The sequence below is a fragment of the Colletotrichum aenigma genome (genome assembly GCF_013390185.1).
Source record: "Colletotrichum aenigma strain Cg56 chromosome Unknown KSG_Cg56_contig05, whole genome shotgun sequence".
Classification (NCBI taxonomy): domain Eukaryota; kingdom Fungi; phylum Ascomycota; class Sordariomycetes; order Glomerellales; family Glomerellaceae; genus Colletotrichum; species Colletotrichum aenigma.
Genome location: NW_023500911.1, coordinates 2,327,608 through 2,354,702, shown reverse-complemented (window position 1 = coordinate 2,354,702; position 27,095 = coordinate 2,327,608). Strand labels below are relative to the sequence as shown.

Sequence of the window (27,095 nt, the reverse complement as noted above, 5' to 3'; positions counted from 1 at the left end):
ATGAGGGGGAGCATAACGGCCAAACGATAGTCCGGATGTACAATGTCGACTAAATTGGCCTAAAATACATCATTGACTTGCGGGCGTCTCGGCCAATTGACTCTCGCCCTGTCATCCCTTCCCCCCAACACTCACCCCGGATCGCCCAACACCACCACACTGGAAGATCACTCTCATCCGTGTTAGCGCCAGACATCTCCAAAATGAGAGGCAAGGGCACTTCTTCAGCAGTCATTTCTCTCACCGACGGTTATTACAACCTTGGATCCTTCGGTCGAGTTGTCAGCAGTACCAGCAAAGATGCCCAGCTCTGGGCCAGTCGCGGCCTAACGTGGGCGTACGCATTCAACCATGACGAGTCTGCACGATGTTTCGAACGGGCTATCAACTATGACCCCTTTTGCGCGATGGCGTATTGGGGACTCGCCTTCGTCCTCGGCCCTAACTACAACAAACCATGGAAGGTGTTTGACGGCGAGGACCTGGCTATCACGACGAAGCGGGCACATCATACCATCATGCAGGCGAAGGCTCATCTTGCTAAAGCATCGCCTGTCGAAGTCGCTCTCATCGATGCACTGATCTGCCGATACCCTCAAGAAAAGCCCCTAGAGGACTGCTCGAAGTGGAACGAGGACTACGCTCTTGCGATGGATGAAGTGCTCAAAGCTTTCCCTCACGATCTGGACGTGGTCGCCCTCTGGGTGGATGCCACGATGAATGTTACACCTTGGAAGCTGTGGAACTACAAGACAGGAAAGCCCACTCCTGGAGCAAGAACTCTCGAGATCAAAGACGTGATGGATCGTACCTTCAAGCTTGAGGGTTCCCTCCGACATCCCGGCCTTCTCCATCTGTATATTCACTTAATGGAGATGTCACCCACCCCAGAAGCCGCGCTCACAATTGCGGATAACCTGCGTGGCCTCGTCCCTGACGCGGGACACTTGGAGCATATGCCTACTCACTTGGACATTCTCTGCGGACAATATCGGCGCGCTATCGCCTCAAACTCGGACGCTATTCGTGCCGACTCTAAGTACCTCGCAAAAGAAGGCCCACTCAATTTCTACACGCTCTATCGGTCCCACGACTACCACTTCAGGCTGTACGCCGCCATGCTTTGTGGGCAATCGAGAGTCGCCCTCCAGACAATCGAAGAGCTTGAGTCGACGATCTCCGAGGACCTTTTGCGAGTGAAATCGCCACCAATGGCTGACTGGCTTGAAGGCTTCCTGGGTATGCGGATGCACGCACTCATTCGCTTTGGAAAATGGGACGACATCCTTCGCCTGAAGCTTCCAAACGACCCTAAGCTCTACTGCACTACAGTTGCCATGACCCACTACGCCAAAGGCGTCGCCCTTGCTGCGACGGGACGCGTAGGAGAAGCCGAGCAGGAGCGTCTGTTGTTCCTAGAAGCTCTGAAGCTTGTTCCGATCTCGCGGACGGTCTTCAACAACACTTGCCAGGAGACACTCGCGATCGCTCAGGCAATGCTCGACGGTGAGCTAGCGTACCGCAAGAGAGACTATGATGCCGCCTTCGCGCACCTGCGGAACTCCGTGGCGAGGGATGACGCTCTGCCATACGACGAGCCCTGGGGCTGGATGCAGCCAGCACGCCACGCGCTCGGGGCTTTGCTTCTGGAGCAAGGCCGCGTTGAGGAGGCAGCCTCTGTCTACAGCGCTGACCTTGGAATCGATGAGACATTGCCGCGTGCGCAGAGACACCCGAACAACGTGTGGGCGCTTCATGGCTTCTATGAGTGTCTTATGAAGCTGGGTCGAAAGGATGAGGCCATGATTTTGAAGCCTCAGTTGAACCTGGCTCTGGCTGTGGCAGACGTGCCGATCAAATCGTCGTGCTTCTGCAGACAGAGGACGGTTGATTGACAAATACGGATACTGAGCCCGCCATCCCAGCGGAAACTCAGTGACACCATGATCCATGCCAGGTTATAACATTGGTTGCAACAGGCATGTCAGATATCGAAGGCGCCAAGTGAGAAAGCAAAGATTGAAAAATGAATAAGAGGCTCAGGGGGTTGAACATAAAAGGATCTGCATTCACTCGAGACATCTGGTAAGAATGGACATAGCGTCACAGAGTATTAGTCGAATTACATTGTGCATTTAGAATCACAAAAGATGACTCCGTCCTAATGGATATATCTAAAGTTGGGATGAAGATGTCCTAGAATAGCAACCTCGTCCTCTGGCAACCGCAGTCGATAGTCGCGGTCGCCTCGTTCGCGCCTTTTGTTCTCCCATGTCTGGTAAGCTACCAGACTCAGAGATACAACGATCACTGAAGCCGCCGTAGCCGTGTTCAGACTGTTGCCGGTTCGGTATCCCGTCTTGGCATCCGTGTTAATGTAGCTCCATGTAGCCGCAATGGAACCTGTAAGGCAAGCATCGTTAGCTTAGGTCACAGAAAGTAGCAGCATGCCAGGCCGAGACACTCACCAATGTTTGATATTCCAGAAACCGCTGCATTTGCGACGTTGCGCACTGTGTCTGGAGCGGCGTTGGCCAACGACCAGCTGATCACCAAGACTCCAAACCCGTATCCCCCCGCCGTGTTGATGAAAATGGCAGCGTAGCGAGCCTGCACGTTCTTCGAAGCCAGCCAAATGGAGTACCCGATGACATTCAATGTCGCGCATCCAACGATTGCATAGCCGTGCTTTCGCGTCTTCATCGTGATGTATGCCAGGCAAAGCGCGAAGACCATACCTACCAAAGGTGGCGGGACTGACAGTAATTGAATACCCACGGTAGAACGGTCAGGGTAGTTGAGTCTCAAGATTGTGACAGTGAAAATTGAGAGACCTTGAACAGTAACCTGGTTGCAGGTATACATCCATGTACACACGAGGACATTGATGTTCAGGATGCCACGCTTGATGAGCTTCCAGCTGATGCGCTCTTTGTGTTCCCGGATAGCGGGCTGATCGTGGAAGATGCGCGCCATCGCCAGAGCACGCTCGTCTTCGTTGAAGATGCGCGTCTTTGACGGGTCGGCTGGAAAGAGGTACAGCGATAAGAAGCCGACACCTATGGTGATGATACTAGAGCCATAGGGTCAGCAACGGCGCAACGCAAGTGAGTTCATTGGACAAACCCTTCGACCAGGAAAATATTCCTCCATGAGTAGGATGAGCCGATTCGTCCCAGAGACAACAACCCGGATGCCAAGAGGCCACCAAAAGCCGACGCTAGTCCAGCGGCTCCAAGCATGAAGAATGATACTCGGGTGGTCACCTCGTTGCGCCGATAGTATCGTGACACAACATATGACAGCCCCGGGAATTGAAAGGCTTCTGTAATTCCGAGAAGAAGTCGGATCGCGAAAAAACTCGCTTCATTGTGAATGAATGCAGTTGCGAGAGTCACGACACCGAAGGCGATACAGCTGAGAGGCAACACTATGTTTCCGAATCTTTTGACGCTCAGTGAGGCGGGAATGTCGGCAAAGAAGTAGATGCCGTAGTACAAACAGGCACCAATGTTGAATCCGTATGTGCCCAATCCAAGGTCCGCTTCCATTCCTACAACCTTTGCATTGCCAAGGTTCGTTCGATCGAGGAAGGTGAAGAAATACAAGACAAATATCATTGGCAGGACGCGAAGGTCCACACGGCGGAGGAGCTTTGCTTCAGCGGCAGGATCGATGACATAGTTGTGAGCTGCCTCTGGGTCGACATGTGTGCCCGAAGGAGTAGTGATTGAGACGATGTCTGCGTCGGTCTTCACGTTGGATTCCGACATTGTGGTTGGACATGAAATGATAGTCGTACGTTGCGTGAGCGAGTCATAGCATGGTGGTCATCGAAGCCGCTTTTCAATGCTTCGTACATGATGGGCTTATCAAAAGCCAGGTCGAGTGCAATACCCGCTTTGCCGCTACACCATGAGATGTGTGTCTCTGTTGGAATGGAACACACCGTGCAAAATCGGATAATGGAGGTATGGCTGTAATGGCGATACGACCCAAGTCTCATCAGCCGCTCGGGCGGGGTAAGCCACCTACTCGAGGGATACCAAGCTGCAGGAGCAACCTTGGAGACATGCCAGCTTCAATCGCCATATTACAGGAGGAACAATAGGCTATCACTTAGCGTTCACGCCCGACTTATCGGTGCAATGTGCTTTCACAACGGTTACACAGCAGCTGCATGCTGATAGTGACTGGATGGGGGCAAGGGGGGCGCTGTGTGTTTCCCAGGTTCACGGGATCTTCATTCGCTGAGAAACCGCCAAGGTTATGAGGGATGCACTTGCAGATCAGGGCGAGGTGAGATATGGGGGATATGTGATGTTCTCCAGTGGCACGGCCCCAAGGGAAATACTTCTGTCAATACCCCAAGTCCCCAGCCCCTGAGAACTGCCCGGCACGTCTCGGACGATTCATAGGTAGGGTTTGGAGGACTTTGTCGATTCTGATTTTTCATGCGGCGTTCTACAACGTCGAATGTGGTGGTGGCATTTCACAAGCCGCAAGCGATCGGGTTCAAGCAACAAAAGATACCGATAACTGATCGGTTTTGGAAGCGATCACATATGCTTCACATGGGTGCTATCAAGCGGCTAATGCACCTTGCATCTTTTCCGATTCCTTATCAGAATAGGATCTCGGAAGGTTGGTGATAGGAACAATTGTCTTGGCCAACCCCGCATCTCAGCTTTCGGAATGCAACACCAACCACACGACACTTCCAACGGGGTGAGAAGAGAGACGTAGAGTTTCTTACAGCCACTCAGAAGCAGGCATCAAGTTACGCGATCATTGACGACCTGTTGAACACCCTGCCACCTGTCAGCATTCCTCAATCGCGCTGATAGGACCCGAATAGATGACGGAAACAAGCACCTATCTAGATGAAGGAGAGTGGTCGCTGTGTCTCTCTGTCCACGTAAATTCTATGTAGTTTATTGTTGAAAGCCGCTTGCAAGTATCTGTCTTAATTGTTCCGCATTTTCCACGTCGGAATCCTTTTACTCCGCTTGATGTATCAACGGCGGAGGCAAACCGACAAACATACTTTCCGCCTAGCCTTTTCCTCGGCCCCAGTCAACGTTTGATGGCGTATTCCGCAGTCATGCGTGAACGATGTAACGAATGAGCAGTAGTGTTGGTATTGAAGCACTGCTGATTGGTGGCAATAGAGTCAAGGTCAGCAAGACGCAATTTTGCTGACCCCCAAATGAAGGGGCCTTACCATAGGCTAAAACCACACATAGCAGCAGCTTACATCTCGGGTGTTTCTCAACTTCAATTGACAGTGAAAGCTTCCGGCGCCTATAGTTAGCAACTGAACATTGCCCACACTTCAAAAATGACGGCTGATATGTGAGTGCACCTGAAACCAGAGAGATGGGCTGGCTGGCCAGCACAACGAAAAGCATCAAAGTTCCCGCATTAAAAAACGATTCTACTAAAGCAATGATCTGGTCGATAAAGTCTCTTCTTCAAAATATGCTGATGGATTCTCTAGAGAAACGTACTCTGCTTCGTTCGCCTTCTTCGAGGGCCTCTACGAGGTACGTTGGTCTTGATTTGTCAATGGAGAGTGTAGATCAACGATGAGATCGGGAAATCTTGGTCTCGACTTAGGCGGAGGGAACTTCAAAGAAAGTGGCTGATTCCTCTTAGGCAGGCGTTTCCCATGTATTCGTCAACCTCGGCTCAGATCACCCAGCTATCATGGAGGCTTTGGCACACGGCGCACAACTGAAGGGGGTTAAGTTCCCCAGAGTCATCACTTGTCCTCATGAGGTGAGGTATCCATACCAACGTTCTTCATTGTAAGCGTAGTGACTCATTCTACGATCCTGCTAACGTACTTCTCAGATGGTTGCGATGTCAATGGCTGCTGGGTTCGCTCGTGTGACTGGAAAGCCGCAATGCGTTCTGGTTCACGTAGACGTGGGAACTCAGATGCTTGGGTGTGCGGTTCACAATGCGTCGGTCGCACGGTGCCCTGTCTTCGTTTTCGCAGGCCTATCTCCGTTCACACTTGAAGGAGAGCTACGCGGATCCCGGACCGAGTATATCCATTGGCTCCAAGATGCTCCCGATCAAAGACAGATCGTCTCACAGTACTGTCGGTATACGGGTGAATTCAAAACCGGCAGGAACATTAAGCAAGCTCTCAATCGAGCACTGCAGTTTGCAACTAGCAACCCGAAGGGACCTGTCTACGTAGTAGGCGCTCGGGAAGTCATGGAGGAAGAAATCGCTCCTTACAGCCTCAACCAGACGGCTTGGGAGCCAATAGCACCGACAGCCTTACCCACGGAAGCTTTGGATTTGATCATATCGACGTTGGCTCAGGCTAAAAGGCCTTTGATCATTGTGGGGTATACGGGACGTAATCACGCGACAGTGAGAGAACTAACCTGCCTGGCCGAAAGCATCCCAGGAATACGCGTTCTCGACGCCTTGGGGAGCGATGTTTGTTTCCCTTACTCTCATCGGGCCTCACTTGGTGTTCGCATCGGTCGCGACACAAGTATCGAGGAAGCCGATGCCATACTTGTCATTGATTGCGACGTGCCTTGGATTCCGACACAATGCAAAGTTCGAGACGATGCTAAAGTCATTCACATCGACGTTGATCCCTTGAAGCAAAACATGCCGTTGCACTACATCCCAGCATTTCGGCGCTACCAGGCAGACTCTAAAACAGCACTACGACAATTGAACAGCTACGTAGCTCAAGACTTAACTTACTCTCAGCTTTCGCACCTTCCCTCACATGAGGATCGACGGTCTGAGCTTGAGGAGGCCCACAACATTCGAATGAGGCAACTTGACGCTCTGGCAGAACCACCGGAAGACGAATCGCAGTATCCCACAACGTCATATCTCGTCTCCCAACTGCGCAAGATTTGTCCTGAGGAGACCGTATGGTGCGCCGAGGCCGTCACGAACGCTCCGAAGATTTACGATCAGCTCAGGGTCGATAAACCCGGCCATCTCATCAATTGTGGCGGTGGCGGACTTGGTTGGTCTGGTGGAGCGACTCTCGGCGTAAAACTGGCTCTTGATTTCATTAAAAATGAGCGTGGCGGGACGAATTTCGTGTGCGAAATTGTTGGAGATGGCACGTATTTGTTTGGCTGCCCAGGAACAGTTTATTGGGTGGCCCGCAGGTACAATCTCCCTACGTTGACGATCGTGTTGAGTAACAAAGGTAAGTCATGACAACTTCAATCTTCGTCCGGCTTCAAGACTCTCGATGTTCTTTTGTTTGATTCGCGAAGACGACGACGACGCCATCGGTCATGAAACATGAACTGATAAATATACGACAGGTTGGAACGCCCCTCGCAACTCGCTCCAGCTGGTGCACCCTTCTGGCTACGGAGCTGCTTCATCGAACGAGGACTTAAACATATCGTTCTCGCCGACACCAGACTACTCTGGTATTGCGAAAGCAGCATCAGGGGGCCAAGCTTGGGCTGGGGTGGCGAGCAGTGTTCAAGACTTGGGAGAGATGATTCCCGCGGCAGTTGAAGCTGTGAAGAGTGGTATATCAGCTATTTTGGAAGTCCGTTTGAACGGATCCTGGTAGTAAATTTCATGTTTAAGTCGCCTTCGGTCCTTACTTGTGGGGAGATTTCAGGATTGTCGATTTTGATCATCATTAGACTTGTCATGCAATTCACTTCACATATGACAATTAACACTTTCGCTAAGGAGAACACCGCCCACTGGCAGAAGCTTTGGTCGATAAAATCACGCATTTGAACCTTTCAGCAGACTCAGACACACCAGAATGCGTCCGGTCTCTATCACTACCACATTTGTCAGCAATATTACAGCCATCGTCCGGACTGTCGGCCGATGTCGGGGCCCCGATCCGGAGCGCTCCCGGGAAGCGGGGTACGGACATGGACCCATTTGCTAACAACTTCAGCAAAGCACGCTCGAAATCCCAACTGGAAAAGCACTTCCGCATCCTTGGTCTGTTGTTTGTTTGTTCACCATATGGGCCCATCGGTGGCTGAGCATCGCACAAACACATCACACCGAGGTTACCAACGACGATGAGGAAGGAAGCGGCACAGTCCGTTCCACTGATAAGCACAACTGGTCAGTACTCTGCATGTCCATTACTGATTGGCCTGCGAATGGAGAGCAGGGGACCGTAGGAACGTTCCGTTTCCGATTCCGGACTTCATTATCACCGATAAGATTAGTCGAACACCAAGCCGTTAGCCCATATGCAAGTGTCCTCACTGATCAAGTGTGCCGCATCATTGCGGGACCCATTGGACCATGTGCTGCACGAGTCTAAAAGTGGGTGGTCGCAATCAAAGCACCTTTTCAAACCAATTAGGCATGAAAATGGAGAATTGCCATCGGCGTTAAGAATACTTAGGCACAATGAATCACATAAGTATGTCGTCGAGAGGTGAATAGCGTCCAGGCCTTGCTGCACTCTACCTGTTGCATCATATACCCCGTCATCTAGTGCATCGGCTAGCCCCATGTGCAGACTGCAAGTCTGGGTTCCAGATAACAGTGGTCCGGGATCTTTCAATGGTCGCCATCTCGCAGCATTACGGGTGTCGAATGCAAGGCAGATGGGGGTGCAGAATCAAGTTTACTGGTCAACGCAGAAGACATCATGGTTATGAAGTTTTCTCTTAGTAAACGAATACGCGTGTCACGGTGTCGATTCCCAAAAAGCGGCAATTGTACTCTCTTGAAGGAGATGGAAAGTATGTCTCAGCTGTATCACACCCTTGGCTGCTCTTTGCAGCATTCGCTTGACTCTTGGGCCGACTTCAAGTCTCCAACATGGATGTTATCCGCCCCGTGGTGCTGGTTGCGCCACCCCCGCAAAGCTCGACACCCACTCCATGCTTTCTGTTATCTTCAAATATTCCCATTCTCCACAATAGTTCTACTTCGATTCAATGTATAACGCTGTAGATAAGTAGCGTTTGGGCTTTCTACGCAACTGGCGCGTCTGGTGCTGCAATCCCAACACTCGGCGGCATATGCTGACTGTCATGTACGACATTCGCCCCACCAACGTAGACAATCATGCAGCCGGCAACAAGCGTCGCGGCCCTCGAAATAAGCCTGAACCGACGAAGAAGAGAGCACCGTACGCGACTCGGGCTTGCGATGCCTGCAGGCGACGAAAGGGTCGATGCTCTGGAGATATTCCTTGCTCATATTGCATCTCTCGTTCTCTCGAATGCGATGGCTTATCGTACTCGGATATCGAAGTCAATGTGCCAGCGAGACGGCGAAGTTTGGTAACTCCCGAACCTTCGATAGCTTCAAGAGAGTCGAACGCACCAAGCAGCTCGTCAGCTGCAGGGCCAGGCAGGCGGCCACAGCCATCAGACGCGTTTGACAGGCAAAAACAGGATTATGGATCTTTCTCTGAGACAAGGTGAATAAAGTTGAAATGCATTCGCAGCTTGTCGTACCTGTTATGCTTATTTAGGCCTACAGCATGCTCACTTCTCTTGGCGAGCTCGTTAGCAAGCTTCAAGAACAGATTGGCAACCTGTCATCGCGCGTGGAGTCGGTCGAGAAGCACAACACCCCTACCCACAGCTTCAACACAATTTTAGACCAACCCCATCAGATCGACAAAGCAAAATCTCCGAGCCATGAATCAGACATCCAAGCCTCAGAAGGGGAGTCTTCCCCAAGGCAGCGTCTCGCACGTCAAACGATCAGTCGCAGGCATTACTGCGGGCCAACATCGCCAGACTATAGTTTGAATGTGGCCCAGATGCGCATGAAGCAGGGCATCTTCAGCCATCAGTCTAGCCGACCATATCTCCCTAGTATAGAGGACTCTCAGTCAGATGATGGAGAGTCGGAGAATGGCTCGGGATATGATTTCCATGATGGTCCTTCTGGTCAAGATTCTGGCGGCTCTCTAAAGAGGCTGGTTGGGTTTACACGACATCTCACAAAGCGCCGAGCTACGCAGCTAATTTCTACCTATCAAGAGGTTTTCGGCGACTTCCATCCCATCCTAGACATCCAGAATCTCGTCAGCCAGCTCGAAAGGCTCTACCAACTCAATGCTCACACGTACGCAACCGACTTTTCCACGAACTCAGGTTTCAGCGAAGTTATCGACGAATCTTCGGTCCTGATCATCAACCTCGTACTCTCCATTGCGCTTTGTGCTGAGCCAACTCAACATCCAAGTATTGACGTGCCCGGGGAGATTTACTCCTATTGCCGGCAAAACATTGAAACACGACTAATGTCCTCTGTATCTCATGTGAATAATGCAGTAATTGCGATTCTAGTGGTGAGCCAGGGGCCCCTTTTATTTGACTTAACCTTGGTAAGGCACTTTGGCTGACATGTCCTGTCAACAGGGAACTTATCAATTTTTCCGAGACGATGCACGAACGGCGTGGAGAATGTGTGGAACAGCAGGCAACATACTCCTTGAGCTTGGACTTCATAGTCGCGATGTTCCTGAGCACATCCTAGGATCTGAACGCGAGCGAGTACAGGTTATTGCTGTCATATGCACAACGATCGTCTTAGACAGGCAGTGGAGCGCGGCTACAGGGTTGCCAACCCATTTTCAAGAGTCGCATTTCCACCAAGCTATGAAGTCGTCCGTTGAATCTCCATATCTCCGAGCAATGGTGGCATTCATGGCACTCAGCGACAAGTTTACGTCACCGGTTGCTCGCAGTGCCGCAACAGGTCAGCCGTACGATGAAGATGAGACTTTCGACATCCTGAATTTCCAGATTGAGCAGTGGAGAAAGAATTCTGTGGGAAACTTTGACCTCAGACAGCACGAGGTATTCGTCATGACCCCAATCCGCCGCATACCATCTTGGGCAGTCCTTCTCAACCTAAGAGCCAATGCGGCCCACAGCATGCTTCTCCGCCCCTTTTTCTTCACCAACAAGCCTACACCTGGCAGCAGAAAGAACATCGAGCCCGCCTTAAGGCTTTCAGCTGAGTCGATCAGCATATTGTCGAAGCTGGACAAGGCCACGGATGTCTACCGAAAACAACAGCCTTTTTACGTCCACCTGCTCGTTAGCGCATGTGCTCTCATGTCTCTCGTGATTGCCCACCTCGCTCAGAATCATAGCACTCTAGCCCCTGACTTACCCGAGAGCTTCTCTGACACCGTGAGCAAGAGTTTCAGGAAGGCTCTCAAGTTGGCAAAGGCATACAAAGACGCATCACGAGCATCTCGCAAGCTATGGAAGAGATTATTACTCATGCGTGAACCTTTGATGCAGCTCAAAATTATTTGCGATGACGAAGAGCGCCCCATGCGAGTACCAAAACGAGGCGCAAATCTTAACCGCTCATCCTGGGCAGCAAATCTCAGCAGCATGCATACCACGGTCGTCAAGCAGTCTGGGCAGAGCCTGGAAGACCAATTTTGCCTGGCGAGTTCGGCGGCAGAGCAGAGAGTAGCAGAAGGCGGACTGGCGAACAATGACATCAATATCGAAGTTAACGACGCAAGCAGCCTTTATCCACCATTCTCAAACGACTTCATGCAAGATATGCCATTTCTTCCCGGTTCAGCGGATGCAGCCAACACCGGCTTTGATGGAACTATTGCTAGTCCAGCGGCGGTATTTGGAGGGACTAGATCAATTTTCTGCGATTGGCCGCTCGTGGACAGTCAGACATTCTTCTCGGAGGGAGAACTTTTGTACGAGGAATGAATTGTCCGGCGTCTAATACTTTGTCCCAGCAACGTCTCTAGTCTTTTCGAAATCCATCCCATCTTTCAAAACTATCGATGTGGAAGCCCAGTGAGTCTAGCATCCGACCGACACTATGGTCAATGATATCCTCCAAGGTCTTCGGTCGCGAATAAAACGCAGGCACGGGTGGGAAAATTACAGCCCCGGCTCGTCGAAGAAACAACATGTTGTCGAGATGGATGTCGTTCAGTGGCGTTTCTCGCACAACAAGCGTCAGCCGCCGGCCTTCTTTGAGTGTAACATCCGCGGCGCGGGATATCAGGTCGTCTCCAAACCCAGCTCGTACAGCTGCCAGTGTCTTCATGCTGCATGGCACGATGATCATGCCATCATGTTGAAACGATCCAGACGCAATCGGTGCCGACATGTCCCGCGCAGTGTAGTTGGTATGCGCTAGACCGCGAATCTGGTTCTCGCTGAGGGGCGTTTCGTATTTCAATGTCGCGAGCGCCCACTTGCTCATGATCAAGTGCGTCTCGACACCAATCTCACGCAGTATTTGAAGCAGGCGGATTGCAAAGGGCGTGCCAGTGGCGCCGGTGATACCAACGACCAGTCGCTTCGGTCGCGGTTGTATGCATCGAATGTGATCTTCGTTGGCCTGTGTGAGTTGGGACACGGAGCCATTGTTGCGGTGGGTTAGGCGAGCATAATACGATAAACAACGGATGTCTTTCCTCTTCTCTCCTTGGTTGACTTTTAGCTGGCGACGAGCTGTTGAGAGAAAGTGTCGTGAAGATGCTTGGGGTGGTGTAGGCAAATTGGGTACTTGTAACGACCTAAAAAGCTTGAATGTCCTCAAATCTGCCCGGGCAAATCGCTGAGACATTATAACCGTTGTTTCTGCTAGGCTAAAAAGCAGAAATGAGCGATAACTTTACTGTAGAACATGGACGAACTGAGTGGCACTGTACGCCGGGCACGAACCTTCACTATGTCCAGCTCTGGCCTACCTAAGTATCCATGTCAACCACCTCACTCCCCAACTTTCAAGTATTCAAGCAATTAGAGTATGAGATTGAGCCTGTAGCATGAAGCTCGGTCAGACATGCGCGATAGGCTATCGCACAGCTATACGAGGAGGTGGCGACCATTCCTGTTCCGCGGAATGGCTTAGGAACACTGCAGGAACGTTCCGTGTTCCCTGTTTGGCCACTCCAGAACTCCGGAAAACTTAGCTCTAGCTGCCGCGTCGACGCGCACAACTGATCATGAAACAGCTTTTGCCCGTCAATCGCCATCGTTATCATAGTTGATAGGCTTGCTGATGACGCATGGATGATCATTGTGTAACAGCCACCCAAACCACCAGCCCATACATGACACCAAAGGAACTGGCCCCCGGACCAATTCGAAGTCTTTGTCACGGACTCTTCTTTCTCCCAACCGCAACAATCATGACCTCTAGAACAACCCTATATCGTTCTTCAACGGCCGCCGGTAGGCTTAGAAAAGTCTACCAGCGGCCCTTCGCAGCAGCTGAACATTTCAATTGCAACTACTCGCACTCATCAGCCGACAAACGGTGTCAAGAGCCTGACGCCATCGAAGCTCAATTGGACTTCAGAAAATTTCTCGACATTCTTCGCTACGATAACGACCTTGCCGAGATCAATGACGAGGTTGACCCGCACTTAGAGGTGGGCGCCATCGTACGTAGAGTCAGTGAGGTCAACGATAAAGCGCCATTGTTCAACAACGTCAAGGGCACCCGCAATGGATTGTGGCGCATGTTTGGAAATGCTGCTAGTCTACGACAAGATGAAGTCGAGAGATTCGGACGTGTTGCCAGAAACCTGGGTCTACCACCCAAGTCAAGCTGGAAAGAAATATCAGACCGATTCATGTCTTGGAAGAAGGCGGCTCCGTTGCCGCCAAAGGTCCTCCAGACTGGTCCATGCAAGCAGAACAAGATGTTTGGCGATGAGATCAACCTAGAAGATTTGCCGGCGCCGTACCTTCACGAGGGTGACGGCGGCAAGTATTTGCAGACGTACGGAATCCATGTTCTCCAAACGCCGGACAAATCTTGGACGAACTGGTCAATCTTCCGCGGCATGGTGCACGATCAGAAGCATCTGGTTTGTCTTGTCGGCAGTGGACAGCACAACTCCATCATCCGCGACAAATGGATCGAGAATGGGAGCAACGAGATGCCCTGGGCGCTTGCCTTGGGGGTCCCTCCCATCGCCAGCATTGTTGCGTCAATGCCCGTTCCAGAGGGCGTATCTGAGAGTGAATACATTGGGGCCGTGACTGGAAAACCCCTCGACATGGTCAAGTGCGAAATGAGTGACTTACTGGTTCCCGCAAACAGCGAAGTCGTCCTCGAGGGCACTATGTCGTTCACAAAGAAAGGGCCGGAAGGTCCGTTCGGTGATTATCTAGCCTTGGTCTTTGATAATGAACAGAAGATGGGGCCCTTGTTCCGAGTTGAGGCAATTACCTACAGAGATAACCCTATTCTTCCCATATCCTGCCCGGGAAATATTGTAGACGAGTCTGTAAGTGCATCCGTCTGCTCGATACAGGAAAGGAGAACAATTCTGACACCACCTCAATTCGGCGCAGCATACCACAGCTCAGCTAGCAGCTCCTGAGCTTCTCCTGTTATGCCAAGAACACGGCCTCCCCATCAAAGAAGCTTTCGCTCCCGTCGAGACACTAGCAACATGGTGTGCCTTGCAAGTTGACACGGACAAGTTGAGAGATATGGGAACAACCCCTGAAGACTTTTGTCGGAAAGTCGGCAGCATCGCTTTTCATAATAAGAGTTGCATGCTCATCAACCGTATTCTACTAGTGGGAGACGACATTGACGTGTACGACTGGGACAAGGTCATGTGGGCTTTTACGACTCGCTGTCGACCAGTTCATGATGAATATGTGTTTGACGACGTTGAGTGTCATCCTCTGACTCCCTATATGTCTCAGATTCCGGGTGCATCTAGAAGGGGCGGAAAGCTTGTTTCGGACTGTCTGATAAGATCGGAATACACCAAGCCCAGGAATTTTAAACATGTCGACTTTGAGAGTTCGTATCCAGAAGACATAAAACGGAAGGTCTTGAACAACTGGTCAGCCATGGGATTTTGAAGTTGATCATACAGCTATGGACCGTTTGATAGAATGTCATCTGATACGTAACAATAGCAAGTGTAATGTGTTTTCTATTAATTCAGCAACGTTCTCTTTCGTGGAACCCATAAGCTCGGTGGTTGGCGGTGCTGAACAAAACATCATCAGGTATTGTTCTGGCCATTCATACATCTACTCAATAGACACCACGTGCTAGTCGCGTCCGCCAGTCGGATGCTCCGGGAGCAACCAGGCTTTATTCGTCGGAGAGCCACCTCAATTTGGCACTAATCAATCAAAAGATCATGCTATCAAGACGGCCTGTTGCGATCTAGGTCTTCGTTTGAGTTTTTCCAGAGGGGCTCACCGTTTACCTAGTGGGATGTTGACACATGACGCTGGCTGAGGTCTTGGTACCGAACGTTTTACAACTCCAAAACCGAGTCATTGAGTTGAGACCCGTCAAGCCTTCGTATTCTGAAGAACACAGTTTTCGCATGTGCAAATGCGGTTCAGAGTAACCCCTTTTCTGTCTGCCCGCTCTGAGTTAGCGCCAAGACTGGGGTCGTTGAAAAAGGCCATCTCGGATATGCTTGGCAGTAGAGGCGGTAGCCGCACGCAGGGGCTCCCGAGGCACCCAGATCTCCATCGCCGAATAAGGGGCCGCGTCTTGGCCCGTGAGGCCTCTGTCGATATTGCCTCGGTGAAAAGGACTCACCGTCACCAGCGGCGGGAATGGCAGAGCATGGGGCCGGATTGCGCGCCGTTTAGAAGGATCCACAGAGCGCCAAGGGTAGCCAGTCCTCGCCCCCGGTTAAGCCCCGTAGGGCCAAGACCTTGTCGGTATTCCGTATGGAAGCCCGAAAGTGGCGGAATGAGCGCAATTGCAGGGTCGTGCTGCTTCTTCTTCGCGGCTTTCGTTGGTAGCGATGGGCAGAAGTTTTCCTTCGAAGTACGAAATAGTCAACTGTGGTCTTGGCATTACACTACATCCCTCGAGTTCTAAGATTTTCCGGCAGTAGGTAGGAGGGCATAATTGTCGTAAAATTGTACAAAGGCTTCAGGGAATATGCCGGGCACTTCAGGATGCCGGCCCATCTGAAATTTTCACGCTGACCGATAGCTAATGGTCTCCCAACACGAGATAGCCAAGGAGGGCTGTACCTCTTCATCCCCCTTGTTTTTCACCTGAAGTAGAGCCAAGCAGGCCGATCGTCTGTGAGCAGTGAAGCATGTAAATGATTTCCGGCGCCATGGTGAACCTTTCGCGAGAGGGCCCGTGACGGAAGTCAATTGTGATATACGATTAAGTTGAGATCCGGAGGGTGATCTCGAAGGAAGGGATAGCCTGGGTCCACCATGGTGATATGGGAGTCTTCAGGGGAGGGCCGGGAGGCGGGATCGAGGAAGTCCAGTACATACGGATTAATTCTGTCTGTCATGTGAACTTGCTGAATGCTACCATCGAAGCGGGATATCGGGCACCTTTTTCCGAGTGAAGTCTTTTATTTTGACTCAAGCAGTCTGTTCGACTCCTGAGTTGACTTTCCGCAGGACGCCGCGGAGATTGGCACCACGAAGACATTGGTGCGGTGAGCGCCAAGTGGAATCAGAGCATTGGGGATTGCCAAGACCTGATAGTGCTGGTATCCACGACGGTAGTATCGTGGAAAGCTTGGCGGCAGGGTACAGTGAAGAGGCAAACCGAAGGAGGAGCGCGACTTTCTTCTCTGAACCTCCCAGGCAGTTTACTGGGTACATTAGGGGCTGGGAGCATTCAAGGATCACCCTTATGAATTTTGAGTTGTCTCAAGTTCTCAGTGGTGGGATTATTGACGGGACGCACCGCAAAGTGAGCCAAGCTCACGGGTGTCGTTGTTGTTATGTTGTTTGATGAGCTTCTCACTTGGTGGGCTGTTGTCTTTTGCTCGGCACGGAAGGTCGACACGGTGCGGGCGCATCTCGTGGCAGTTTGCTGAGGCTGATAATGCAGTGTGGCAACATCAGACGCTTCCATTTGTCTTCCGGGCTTCTGGGCCCTGTCTGCCGGCGTCACTTGTCACTTGACTCTGCAGCTGACACTTTAGTGTCTAGTGTCATTTGTGAAAGCGTGGGGAATTTCCGACAACCAAGGAATGAGTGTTTCCATCCCATATCGCTTCTTTCTGGTGGATGCAGTGGACTCCGTTGTTTGGTCGGTTGGTCAAAGCAGGTTGATCCTTGCTTCGTAGTCAAGCTAGGCAATGTTGAAGAGGCAGCTTAAATGAGCTTGATGTGATGACTTCATAATATGTGGGTGGTCTTAATGCGAGGGATGGCATTTTCTTTACACTCTCGCACTCACGCAGATCCGTCTGCTACATTATCCAGCAGTCAGTCTCAGGGAGCTGGGCGGATGGGGAACTCGCGTGTGGGATGTATCGAAAGGGTGCTGGGTGACTGGGGTTTCAGGGGAAAACTCACCTTGCTCACCCCTTTTGGCCAGCCAGCGGAGGTAGAAGCCTCATCGGGAATAAGCGCTGCCAATATGGAGGGCGGGCAATATTTTGAGCATGCCGAAAACTGGAGTTGCCAGCGAAGAGTGCAAAGTCGCAGCGGAAATGCCGGTGATTTCCAACGGCTTCAGGTGTGATGGATACCACAATCCGGCAAGGTGGACGAGGTGCCACAAGGCGAAGCGGGACGATGAGGTGGTTTACCTCCGAGATACCTGTGCGTTCGGAGAGAAGCCGGATTGACATTCAGCATAGCCTCAGGAACGGGGACGGGAAAGCGGGAGATGATCCAAAACGCTGCTTTAGATGAGAAGGAAGGCCAAGACACTATCAAAAGGCTGGGCACGTGGGATGTATCTTGCATGGGCGAACGACAGTCCAGCACATCGGATATGGCACCCAACAAACTACTGTGCGTTCTGGTAGGAAAGGGGCAGAAGGAACAAGTTTGGTTCAGAAGTTCAGATGACAGCCGTCAAAAAGGCAACAGATCATCGGGCGCAACAACAGGGGGTGATGGATAAGGTTAGGCAAGGCCAGGAGGCAACCGACAGCAAGGGCGGTCGGTCTCGGTCGCGGTGGGGCCGATAGACCGCTTCCGATGAGGTCCGTGACAAACAATTGGCTCGGTCGATTCTTCTTTCAACAACCGGTGATGGTGAACATTGAAAAGGAAGAAAAGAATCCAGAATGTTGGTGCGGGGCAATGCCTCCTGGCAATTTTCTTTGGTAGTGCAATTGAGGCGAGTTGGGTCTTGGCGTTAATCAACATCCAGCAGCGGACCGGGTTGTTAGCTGCGGCAATCCATCCCATTGCGCACATGGAGAGCACTTTAAAGTCTTGGCAACTCCGCCTTGCCAAACCACACCACAACAGACCGCAGGGAGAGGAGGGTGTCAACCACGGTTCAGTCTTGACAACCATCTGGCGTCGGATTCCCGCTCCTCGGTATGTGTCATTGGTACAGATTGTCAGACATTTTCCGTCAGTCTGTCTAGCGTCCAGAAGGACGGATCATGGGGTGCGTCCCGCTGTGAGCATTTGGTATCCAGTAGCCTCGCCTGAGACAACCTGGCATCTGGGCTCCCGTCGACAACCCTACGTAGCTTAATTTCTTCATGAAGGTCTCGTATTGATCGCCGATTGGGCCGCTTCATACCGGAGACCGAATTCTGACTTACCGTCACAGCGTCACCTTACTGATTATACATCCCCAGGAATAATATTGACAGGGTACATTACGACGTCCGTCTTTGTCTTTAGTGACATTCGGTTGGCGGCTCGCTCGTTATCACCCGTGCCTCTCACTCGCATGTTTCTCCGTTCTGGAGTTATCCAGGAGTTTCATCATGCGCGCTGTGTTCGCCCTTGCATGCGATGTTGATTGCTACTGAATGCCAGGTGTGGATCAGTCCAGAGATACCATTCCCGCGGAATCCTAAGTGCCAAACTCTCACGCCAACGCCGGCACGCGGAGCAAATCTTAGACAGTCTCCATCGACAACCTAGCATGGCGCAAAAGAAACCATGCAGGCATCTCCCGAGCCCGCAATTTTCATGTCCACCAATAGCCCAGCTTTGCCTTCTCGAAGCAGACCCCCTCCCCATCCCTCGGTCTCCACCCGGACCAATTAGCTCGTCGACCCCAGCGCCACGATGAGTCTTGGTTAGTCTGCCTAAACACCTGCTCTGAATCGCGGGATCGGTCGAGAACGAAGCCGGCAGTCTCCTCCTCTTCAACAAGGGATCTCTGTCTTTGTAAGGTTTGTATATAAGTCGGCGTCTGATCCGACCTTCTCGGGAAACTCGTTCTGCCCACCACCCTCACTCTCTCAACCTTAAACCAACTACTACATTCCTTCTTTTATAAATCACGTGTGTAGATACGCTCAGTCTTCTTCAAGATGCAGATTTTCAAGTTCGGCCTGGTGCCTTTGTTGGCCGCTGTCCCGGCCCTCGCCTGCAACGGCTACACCGGAGGTGTCCCCAAGGCCACCGGCACCGTGTCTTCCAAGTCGTACATCGAGATCAAGGCCGGTCAGGTCTACGACGGAAAGTGGCAGCGCTTCGACCGCGGCTCTGGTGCCTGCGGCGGCCAGAGCGAGGGTGGTAAGTTGTCATCCCACCCTGAAGGCTGATATCGACTCTCTGACAATATGCCTCTCAACAGACTACAAGGACTCTGTCTTTTACATCCAAGCCGGCGGTACTCTGAAGAATGCCATTATTGGCAAGAACCAGGCTGAGGGTGTCCACTGCAACGGCCACTGCACCCTCGAGTTCGTCTGGTTCGAGGACGTCTGCGAGGATGCCATCTCGATCAAGAACGACAAGGCCGGAACTGAGTCCTGGATCATCGGCGGTGGTGCCTACCACGCTTCTGATAAGGTTATCCAGCACAACGGATGCGGTACTGTCAACGTCATCAACTACTACGTTGAGGACTACGGCAAGTTGTACCGCTCGTGCGGCAACGTATGTCAACACCACCCAACATCACCACAACACGATTTTGATTCCTGACAACATGAAACAAACAGTGCAAGACGCAGTGTAAGCGCAATGTGTACCTCGAAGTTTGTTTATTCATCCCCTTCTTCATCGTCAGGTTGCTAACTATTATCAGGGTGTTACCGCGAAGAACGGTGGCGAGCTCGCCGGCATCAACGCCAACTACAAGGACACCGCCACTCTCAAGAACGTCTGTGCGGACGCCAAGACCAAGTGCCAGATGTACAAGGGCTGCGCCGGTGGCTGCGAGCCCTCCAAGGCCGGCACCTGCTCTGGCTAAGCATCTTTGGCTCTGGCCAAGTGTCATGCGTAACACTCGCTTGACGGGTTTTCGCACCTCTTCTTCATTATGGGCAGATTTAGGAGTTGTCTGGGGAGTTTTCGAGCTTCGGAAATGACGCCGACGGAGTGTTGGGGGTTGGATCGCATTGAGTGTCTCGGGCGAGCCTCGAGACTTTTAGACATTCTTGTACATAGACATTGGGAAACCGCGTACATACTTATCACAAACGCACATATTTTATTTTAATGATTGGTGACTTTGCTTTCATCAAGGCTGTATACTATGGAGAAGTACCAACTCAGAGTTTTGTGGAGGATCCTATTTGAAGCAAGCCCTAGTTGACACCGAACCATCTAAGCCGCCGAAGTGATACTAAAGCATGTTCGCGTCATAAGGTAGGAAGTTTTATGAAGCACGCTTCCTCGCGTCCTCCAACTCCATTCATAAATCTAGCAAAATTCAACGGTGGGTCTACTACTTTGTATTCTAGGTAGCTGTGTAATGGGATGTCTTTGTATCTACTATCTGACTCACGAATGGTCGCGCTAGAGAAATTGCTAATCCGTTTCCAACTTGACCAAAGCCTGCTCGCTTGAAAGTTTCGAAAATCAGCTGTGATTCTATACGAACGTCGATGGTAGCCTGGTACCTAAACTATTGCGAACTGCCTTCTGATAATATCAAAGGGCTCGTTTATGAAGAAAGCTTGGGATTCAACCACATTGCATGCACCAGTCCACCGCGGAACGCGGGTGCATTTTCCGGATCCAACGCCAGTATCTAAGCAAGCTCATGTGCATATAAGCACAGTCAGACTTGAATTCACATCAGAACGGAATTATTCATCACGACTCCTAGAATTTCTCGTAGTCAAACCTTCTATGCTACCGTCTGAGAAGAGTTCCATTTCTACGGTCCCATCACTGAAAACAACCAGTCTCTCGAGCATGGCTCAGAGCTATCATGAATGGAAACCATTGTACACAGCGCCTGTCTTGTCTGCAGTAACGATAGTAACGCGAGCAATCCTCAGTGACCGGCAGCTCTGTAAGTTGTTGAAAACTAGACAGTGGCGAGCCAGGCTCGCATGACAATGATGACATGCGGAACGTTCTATCTCTTTATCCGATACCCATTAGTCTTCGCTGCTATCTAACTTTGTTATGATCAGGTTCCTTGTCTCGACGCTCTCGCGAGGTGGAGCATTCGGAGATGCGAGAGGATTGTGCACAGACACGTGTGGACAGTCTGGGAAAGAGTTTCAATGATGTGTCGGTCATAGACTGGGGGACGTTATTAGGACTTACATCTGGCGTTTGTGCCCGACTTGCTATCGTATGTCAGGAACAGCAGGGGTTCGTCTCGCCGTTGCTTTGGCAGCCAATACCACCGCTGTTGCGTGTTATACTTCAAATGATAGATCTCTTGATGTCTTCCAGGGTAGACTCTGTCCGTAGCGACCAAGTCCTCCGGCTCGACGGAGCTGTAATCGCACAAAGCAAGTGGCCTATCTTCACACTCTGGCAATATAGAACGCCATATGCTTCAGCAATAAATCAGTCCGGATCTTGTTCACAGACGACATTCTAGGGAGGATAAGTACTTGACGAGTCTAAACCTGTAACCAGGTTTGAAGAAGGTAAGAAGCTGTTCCTCATCGAGCAACGGCTTCACGAGACGCGGAACGGTGTCCAGTGTGATGTCTAACTCGATCAGCGGGCACGTTTCGGTCGTATGTGTGACGGAGATTATATACCAACTATCTCAGTATATTAGCATTGTATTGAATGTCTCTCAAACTTCTCTTGACTCACCATGAGCCCCAACAGCAGCCTGTTCTACCAGGAGGGGGTCTTGTGGGTCAAACTTCTCGAGAGTCATAGGGGCGTTCTTCCGCATCTTGGACGTTCCATTAGAATACGTTGCCACGACTAACGATTCACTTAAATTGCCCACCTTGAAGTCATAGCAGCGAACAAGCTCTGCATTGAAGGCAGACCGTAAAAGATCTTCTCCCTCCGTGCGATACTTGCTCACCATTTCCTCACTCATGCCTTGGTGTGGAAGGTAGTTCGACTTATGTTTCCAGAAGGTAAAACCACTCTTGTTCAAGCCGATGTCTGGGTTATCACGCATACTCCGTACAGTAACCGGCCTAGTATCCCACTGTACATTGGTAATCTTGACTTGGTCAAGTCGATCGCCGGCGGCATCTGAAGCATGAAGATAGTATGGTTTCTCATCCTCGTAGATAGGCAGATCGGCAAGAAAATCTGCCTGAGTTCGAATGTCAAAGTCGGGTGAAGCCATTTGAACTGGTGAAAAGTTGTCTCTGAATGAAATTGTCGAGCTTAGGATTTGAGGACATTTGGCGGCCAGATGCTATACAACATGTCGTGAAAGACAAAAGGCACAGGTGATTCATTCCTCATCATTCTATTTGAGCCTCAATATCCGTTGAGCCGAAGAAAGGCGCTAAACCGGCCTTTGGCACGAATAGATGATTCAGCCGAAATGCCCGGAATTCCAAGCTAACGCAACGTTGCAGCGGGGTGTCTCATCTGAATTGAGACTGTTTTATGGGTTGAGGGTGTGGTAAGCAGGATATGGTTGGCTGAAGATATGATCTTGTCGATCTTCTAACACACTTGATCCTGTACAGTGACACACTTTCAATCATATGATCACATCCCACCGAAACGACGGCGGAGCCTGTAATGCACAACACACGGCTCATGCAGAGTCCTTTTGAGCCACCACTCACTCGACGTCAATGTCAACTCTCGGGCGTTGCTTCAGTTGATCATGAACGCCTCTTTCGTGTCATATCATCCCTTTCTAGCTGGTGGTCGGTTGCACAACGCTGTCGTTTAATTGCATGTGTAGTTTTTTCATCACCACAACAGGTACTGTGGCATCCACAGTGCCTTGCTTTCGTACGATAAAACACGATTCCACCCCACGCTTCCATAATGGCATCATGTCATTTGACTTGGTACTGCGTTGATGGTTGCTGGAAATTCCGGTTGCCTGCTATTGCCTTGCGGGTGGGCGATTAACAGAAAGGAAGGCAGCGAATCAACGTTATTAGCATGTGCTAATGAAACACGCAGTCTCCCACAACTCGGCCTTGACTGCACCCATTCATCCAGGGAGGTGGGGGAAGTGTCGCACGACATGTCGTAAGCGTCGAGAGCACTGTGAAAGGCACTTCGAGGTTCAGAGCCTTGCCGGGGCTCTGTGTTTTTCTCAGTCTTTATATTGACCTACAACTGTCGGCGATGAATAGTTCTCCATTGACTCCATACATAAAGACCCTAGAAAAGGTCTCTTATGCGCTCGGTGTAGCACTGACAAGCTCAAGTCTTTCCTCCTCCTCCTCCAATTCGGCCTATTTTGAATCGAGATCAAATTCATCTTCCCCTTCGATTTCAATCGATATGTACTTATTCATTGCTGGCGAGCCCTCGGTTCCGGTGAAGGCGACCGCGACGCCTCCGCAGCTCAAGGACCCGGACGTCCAGAACCTGCTTTGCCTTGACCACAACTTCGACATGCGCACCGTTACGGACCGCTCTGGATACCCCTCCATCAGCTATAAGTCTCAGACATGGCGTGCACAGAGAGACATCGCATTTCCAGGCGGTGAATCTGAGTCGGACGCCGACTCAACCAGAGTTGCTACTCCCAAGCGCTTGTGTCGCGGGGGCAAGATCTACCTAGCCAGCACCGGTTAGGAGCTACGGCCGCATGGTAGTAGGTACACATTCTCCTCATCTGACGACTTCTCTACTTACCATGTCTCTTCAAAGTCATCGAAGGTCGCTCTACGTCATATATTACCTTGTATGTAGTAGCCTATCGCCTGGACGGTGCGGAGGAAACCACCTGTTCACGTTCTTGTCACCTGCTTATGATGGTACTTCACAAACTGAGAAGGAGACGTCGATGATGATACTATAAGTTTCGCCAGATCACAAATTTACAAGTGTGATTCCATAATACTCTCTGCTCATTTCAATTAAGTTGCAAGTGCCACCTGAGCAACCCCGATGAAAACCTGTAGGATACTCAAGGAAATGCTCATCGCCCCTATTATTATGAGTGCCTTGAACGTTAGTAGCCTCTCAGGGTCTCTCTCGTCGTTCCAGACCTCGTAGATAGTTCTCGGTCGTTGTATGTTGCTGTAGTCCTCTAGCTCCATAAGTTGAGCCCCCAGATGAGGAAATGTGGTTTCTGCATTGTAAACTCCGCGCTCAAAGAGCATACTTTTAATCCCCCCGAAATTGTTTATGTCTTTCTCACCGCAGAGTGCATCTAGCAAGGGATCCACCTGGCTATTGAACGAGCTTTGCTTGAGACGTGCCCGCTCCTTCTCGCGGAAGAGTCGACGAGAGCCAGCATGTTGCCCGAATAGTAAACGGTAACTCAGTAGAACTTCGACCAGGAAAGCTTTCGCTACTGTTTCCGGACCCGTGCGGCAGTTCTGTGAGCAGCTATGGCACTTGTGTAATCTGTCACTAAGGTCAATTTCCGGACCAAGCACCAAGACGGTCACTGCTGTCATACCGGCCGATGAGAACTTCGTTGGTGTCGCTAAGATAGATTTTCGCACACAAGGACGGGAGCCTGAACAACTGTAATTCTTTCGTGGTGCTGTAACGATCGAATGTGCAGTGCTTCGAAAGGTCATCGACCCAGGAAATTGTTACGTCACCAAGTCTGGATAACGACAAGAAATTAAGATGGGTGACGGTAAGAAGCGTTGGGAGACCAGAAGATGATCCGAAGCCAGGTGGACAAGCTATAGGCATCAGACCATGGCTGCGTAGGACGGCTCCAAGAGGCCGCATTGATGAGTGTGTCAAGGTTTGTTTGGTCATAGTATCGCTCAATCGCCTTCCTGTGGTCGTGGAGAAGCCGGCAGCCGGCTCTGTGAAACTTGGTGTGTAGAGCATGGTGGACCAGCCCATGACAGCGAACACCAAATGACGTAAAGTATCCTTGTGCTTGTCTCCGTCGGTGGTTGACACATTGTATTCTTTCAAGAGCCAGCGAGAGACGTCATCTATTGTCGTCTGATGGTTCGCTAACGTATCGATGAAGCCGACGATCTTCGTGGTTACCTCAAACTGTTTGTCAATATAGGAATACTCAGGTTGAGAGCTATTCAACATCTCCATGAGTTCCTTCGTCGCATCTTCGTACGTTAACATACGATCCTCCACTATGCTGATAAATTGTTTCAGGCCTTCCTCAAAGACGCATCGTGGTGCATTTGTTGGCCCGCAACAGGCACGTAGCAGTGCGTCACGTCCTTCTTTTCGGACTCTAGACTCATGGCGATCAGTATCGGGATGATTTCGCATGTTGCAGAGGTTGTGGTAAGCCGACGAATACAGCAATAGGAATTGATTGCTGAGACGAGCTCTTGCGTGCTCCTTGGTGCAACCGTCTACCGGACTACTTATCCTTCGATCGAAGATGGATGTGACGCCAGCGTGGCCAGTATTCCAAAGCCTTGCCACATACGCTGGAATTCCCTGTCAGGATGATTTGGGAGAATCGCCTGGGCAGCAAGCTGAGGCCGACAGGCTGTGTTGGTTGCGTTGGCTGCCTCCAAACGTCAGACATCGCGCCAAGGACTCAATTTAATCCCGCCTATTGCTTCATGTGGCTTTTCGAGACACGACTCAAGTGGTGTTGAGAAGTACTGTACAGCGCTTCTCACGCCACAAAAATGTGCAATTGTGATTGGCTCTGCTTTTGGAATTTGAGGGCTGCGCTACCTCCAACCCCATGCGCATAGGCAACATGCATGAGCTGGCTGATCAATGACGTGGTACCATCCTCGGTTGAATCCTACTCTGACGGCCAGCCTTAAGTAGTCACTGCTACGGCTGTTTGTTCAACCCCCCATCTCAATTCGTATTTCTTGGGCAGCAAGGGGTGCTTCCTTCGTGGCACTTTTGACAGCCTCATTTTGTCGGAGTACGTATCCTTGACGCTGGATTGATCTAAGGGGTCTCAGCTCTGCCCCGACCGCAGAATCTCCTGTTTTCACTTTTCAACATGCGACTAATTGACCCTTTTGCCGGAAATCCCTCCGAGATGGCAACATAGTAAGCAATTGGCCACGGACGTTGTTGTTATTTGTATGCAACTAAATGTCAACCTAGCGACGAGATATATTCTCAGTCCTGGCGCGATGCCTTGAAAGAGTGTGAAAGAACACTCGAACGTCATGATCATGAGCGGGCTTTGGGTGTGAAGTCTATTCAGGACTTCCGGGCGGAATTGGGCAAACTCACGGCTGAGTACAAGGACGAGCAGTCTATCAACGCGATTAGGTTGATCCATCCCACACTCGATCACTACGAAACCTTTGCGGAGAACTTTGTGACAATGATGGCGCACCCCGTCGATACATCGATGATGTGGGGTCTGCTTTTTCTAGTATTCAAAGTGAGCATTGTTGTCCCATGACGATGTTTTGACAAGAACTTGATGCTGATGGTCCTACAGCTAGCTCTAGGTGGAACGTCTCCCGTCAGTCCTCCAGTCTTCAACCCTTTGACTCGAATAACAAGATGGCTGGAGAGGATCGGACACAAGCTTGAGGTCTCGAATGACTGCAAAAGCTGTATCACCGACTTTTCAAAAGTCAAGGGTGACACTGTTGAAGTCAACAAGGAAATAATTGTCCTCTGGCTCAATATAATCATGACATTCCGAAACGAAGGACTGGGTCGCGAGGGCAAGTACCACCTTTCTTTCAGGTTGAATCTTAGTCACTATGCTGATTATAGTTAGTTCCATTCAATGAGAGTGCGTGGGAGACCCTGACAGCTACTTTTAACACCGCCTATCGGAACATTGATGAAGCGATCCAAAGAATTTCGCGAGTAGCCGAAATGGCAGAGAATCACGCGCGTAAAATGCAGGAGATGGAAATCATGCATCGCTTGCTATCTCTGGAA

The 27,095-nt window shown here is 50.8% G+C and overlaps 7 protein-coding genes across 7 annotated transcripts; 5 read left to right on the top strand and 2 right to left on the bottom strand.

The window, feature by feature from the left end:
• Nucleotides 1-203: 203 nt before the first annotated feature.
• Nucleotides 204-1,895, top strand: CGCA056_v008301 (uncharacterized protein; the record flags this gene model as incomplete). Its single annotated transcript, XM_037323548.1, has 1 exon — nucleotides 204-1,895. One exon carries the CDS (start codon nucleotides 204-206, stop codon nucleotides 1,893-1,895), a length of 1,692 nt encoding a protein of 563 aa, XP_037177418.1.
• A 266-nt stretch (nucleotides 1,896-2,161) lies between these two features.
• On the bottom strand, nucleotides 2,162-3,773 carry CGCA056_v008300 (putative transporter; the record flags this gene model as incomplete). Its single annotated transcript, XM_037323547.1, has 3 exons — nucleotides 2,162-2,403; nucleotides 2,469-3,073; nucleotides 3,127-3,773. The coding sequence occupies 3 exons, from the start codon at nucleotides 3,771-3,773 to the stop codon at nucleotides 2,162-2,164; spliced, it is 1,494 nt and encodes a 497-aa protein (XP_037177417.1).
• Nucleotides 3,774-5,341: 1,568 nt separating this feature from the next.
• On the top strand, nucleotides 5,342-7,582 carry mdlC-1 (Benzoylformate decarboxylase; the record flags this gene model as incomplete). The annotated part of the gene is made up of 5 exons (XM_037323546.1): nucleotides 5,342-5,355; nucleotides 5,501-5,546; nucleotides 5,659-5,781; nucleotides 5,857-7,201; nucleotides 7,323-7,582. The coding sequence occupies 5 exons, from the start codon at nucleotides 5,342-5,344 to the stop codon at nucleotides 7,580-7,582; spliced, it is 1,788 nt and encodes a 595-aa protein (XP_037178106.1).
• A 1,902-nt stretch (nucleotides 7,583-9,484) lies between these two features.
• CGCA056_v008298 (uncharacterized protein) lies at nucleotides 9,485-11,705 on the top strand (the record flags this gene model as incomplete). Its single annotated transcript, XM_037323545.1, has 2 exons — nucleotides 9,485-10,303; nucleotides 10,374-11,705. 2 exons carry the CDS (start codon nucleotides 9,485-9,487, stop codon nucleotides 11,703-11,705), a joined length of 2,151 nt encoding a protein of 716 aa, XP_037178105.1.
• Nucleotides 11,706-11,742: 37 nt separating this feature from the next.
• CGCA056_v008297 (Flavin prenyltransferase PAD1) lies at nucleotides 11,743-12,576 on the bottom strand (the record flags this gene model as incomplete). The annotated part of the gene is made up of 1 exon (XM_037323544.1): nucleotides 11,743-12,576. The coding sequence occupies one exon, from the start codon at nucleotides 12,574-12,576 to the stop codon at nucleotides 11,743-11,745; it is 834 nt and encodes a 277-aa protein (XP_037178108.1).
• A 568-nt stretch (nucleotides 12,577-13,144) lies between these two features.
• Nucleotides 13,145-14,843, top strand: CGCA056_v008296 (Ferulic acid decarboxylase 1; the record flags this gene model as incomplete). The annotated part of the gene is made up of 2 exons (XM_037323543.1): nucleotides 13,145-14,251; nucleotides 14,319-14,843. The coding sequence occupies 2 exons, from the start codon at nucleotides 13,145-13,147 to the stop codon at nucleotides 14,841-14,843; spliced, it is 1,632 nt and encodes a 543-aa protein (XP_037178107.1).
• Nucleotides 14,844-19,225: 4,382 nt separating this feature from the next.
• Nucleotides 19,226-20,112, top strand: plyF-6 (putative pectate lyase F; the record flags this gene model as incomplete). Its single annotated transcript, XM_037323542.1, has 4 exons — nucleotides 19,226-19,430; nucleotides 19,492-19,796; nucleotides 19,862-19,897; nucleotides 19,948-20,112. The coding sequence occupies 4 exons, from the start codon at nucleotides 19,226-19,228 to the stop codon at nucleotides 20,110-20,112; spliced, it is 711 nt and encodes a 236-aa protein (XP_037178110.1).
• Between the last annotated feature and the right edge of the window lie 6,983 nt (nucleotides 20,113-27,095).